The 2,500-nt window shown below is 59.8% G+C and overlaps 1 protein-coding gene across 3 annotated transcripts in view; it reads right to left on the bottom strand.

Annotated features, from left to right (window-relative positions):
- Positions 1-1,165, bottom strand: part of LOC143026430 (homeobox protein Nkx-2.1-like) — a 123,803-nt gene extending 122,638 nt beyond the window's left edge. For all 3 annotated transcript variants that reach the window (XR_012966479.1, XM_076186779.1, XM_076186777.1), the window contains exon 1: positions 716-1,165. Coding sequence is in view for 2 of the 3 variants with exons in the window: in XM_076186779.1 (XP_076042894.1) it covers positions 716-1,019 (304 nt within the window). In the remaining variant the exon portion in view is untranslated. The remainder of the gene's footprint in view (positions 1-715) is intronic.
- Positions 1,166-2,500: the final 1,335 nt, after the last annotated feature.

A 2,500-nucleotide genomic window follows, 5' to 3' on the forward strand; every position in this document is an offset into this window, starting at 1 on the left:
GTGTGTGTGTGTGTGTGTGTGTGTGTGTGTGTGTGTGTGTGTGTGTGTGTGTGTGTGTGTATTAAGGCGTCTCAGTGATGCTTTTCAATTATTATGTGGCATCTAAGAGCTCAAGGTGGTTTTATATAGACTAGTGGTTGAGCGTTCTCTCGAGACGTGTAACAAGACTAAGAGAGTCGAGACTAACGAGGAAATTCGATGTTCAAGTCGACAAGAGATCACTAACATCGAGGAAGAAGAAGAAGAAGAGAACGATAAAGAGGGAGATAAAGAAAGGGAGAGTGTGAGGTGAGGAGAAAGAGAGAAGGAGAGAGAGAGAGAGGGGGGGGAGGTTGTCGATAACATGTACACTGGTTTACCAGAGTAAGATGATCTCTTGGACGATCTTGTACCTCACGAGGTGAGAAGACACACACTTCCTAAAGATACTTTCGACCGAGCATCTTTGTGGCAGAAAAAGAAGGCACAGACACGGTGTAGACACGAGGTAAAAGAAATAATTATACATAAAGAAGAGACGCCGATGGCAACGACGGTGATGACGACAGAGTATGGCTAAGATACAGAAGAAAATGAAGAGAACAACAGAAGTAAAAGAGCGAGACGAAGACTATAAAGAAGGAGATAGAAAATCGAACTAAAAAAGAAAACACACACATAAACGACAGACGCCTCGCAATAACAACAACAACAACAAGGCCTCTCAGGTACTCACTGGCGAATCGTGGATCGGAGGACGTGGTCTGGTACCACGGGGCAGCCGAGGCTCTTGCATCGTAGACATCGGGCGTACAGTAGTTGACGGGCGGAGGCGCGGGCGGGTAGGCCACGTGCTGCACGCCCGCGGGCTGCATGCTGGTTGCAGAGGCGGCTGCTGCGGCGCGGCCGTACGTCGAGGAGTCCAGGAGATCGATCCTCCGCTCGTCCAGGAGGTCGAGGGCGCGACGGTGCGGATCCTCCAGAGGGGAGAGGATGTCGGTGACGGAGAAGGGCGTAGTGTGCCGGGGGCTTAGGGTCATGAGTTCTTCGGCCCCTCCACCGCCCGGGGGGGTCGCGACCGCGTCCCCCGCCGTAGTCGCAGCTGTCAGCTCCTCCTCCTCCTCCGCCGCTGCCGCCGCTGCCGCCGCCGCCGCCGCCGCCGCCGCTGCTGCCGCCGCCGATGCAGCCGCTTCGGGGTCGCGCTTGACGTCCACCTCCAGGTACGTGAGGGCCGAGGCTTGGTGGTAGGGCAAGGGACGGGCCGCAGCGTCCAGCAGCAGGGAGGGAGGCAAGTATGATGGTGCCAGATCGTAAGCCAGGGTGGTGTGCTTTCGGGGCTCCTGCGACGTACCCGACGACGTATCCGACGACGTATCCGACGACGTAGCCGACGGTGGTGGTGGCGGCGGTGGTGGTGGTGGTCTGACAGAAGTGGTGGCTGAGGCTGGCTGGGGGCTGGCTGGATGGCCTCCGGACTGGCTGTTGGTCTGGGCTTCTGGGGTGCCTGCCTCCAGTAACGCTTGTTGTCCCTGTTACCTCTCGACGATGGGAGTTGGAGGGGCGGCCACCACTCTGCCCTTGTGTACACTCACACGGCACAACACTCTGGCAGAAAACATTAGCCGCAGTACACACACCGTCCCCACGACCACAGTCCTTCTGATGTAAAAACTGCAAACTCCATCAACGGTCCTTCAGGGGAGGGACACTGTTCTCGGCAGCCAATCAGCTCGCGTCTTTGTCTTGCCTCCCTTACTGTATTACATCCACAAGCCACGCCCACCAGTCGCGCGGGGATTGGCCCGCGGACGGAGGCCCCGCCCACACGCTGCCCGAGGCTCCGCCCACTCGCGGGCCGACAGCTGCGCGTATGCTCCGCCCGCCCGTCCCGCTGGGCCGTCGGGCCCGATCCTTGTTCGGTTCGAAACGGCGTCGGCGGGCTCGGGCAGGTACGTGGTGGTCTACTCAGGAAGACCATAGCAGACACCGGGGCGCCGGCTACTCTATCCAATCCTTTCTTTCGCACTTGGAACCCTCGCCGCGACGCCGAAGAAGGTCTCTAAGAGAGAAGGACAAAGAACCCTGCCTCCTTCTTCGTCGCCAAAGCCGCCATCCAGACCGCCCTCTGGAGACGTCCATCCTCGGACCCTCACGTCCACCTTCGGCAGCACCACCACACGCCCCCCCCCCCCCACCTGAGGAGGCTGTAGCGGCGGCGGCGGCGTCGGCGACAGCCCCTCAGGACCGCGGCAACATCGGCGACATCGGCGACACCGAACATGGCTTCGACCCCCGTCAGCTCCACCCTTGACTCCACGTTCCACCGCCCTCAGACCCAACAGGCCCCACCCACGCACGCCCATGCCGCAACCGCCGCCGCCAACACCGCCGCCGCCGCCCGCCGCCGCCGCCGCCCCTTAAGTCAGAAGATGCATCAATCGCGTATCCAGTGCTTTCATCCATCTTGGATGCTGTCCCACATATTGCAATCCACCGACCCGTGATTCGTCCAGGGTTCTCC

This window comes from Oratosquilla oratoria, chromosome 6, assembly GCF_046742065.1.
Source record: "Oratosquilla oratoria isolate Oo_2021 chromosome 6, ASM4674206v1, whole genome shotgun sequence".
In the NCBI taxonomy this organism is placed as follows: domain Eukaryota; kingdom Metazoa; phylum Arthropoda; class Malacostraca; order Stomatopoda; family Squillidae; genus Oratosquilla; species Oratosquilla oratoria.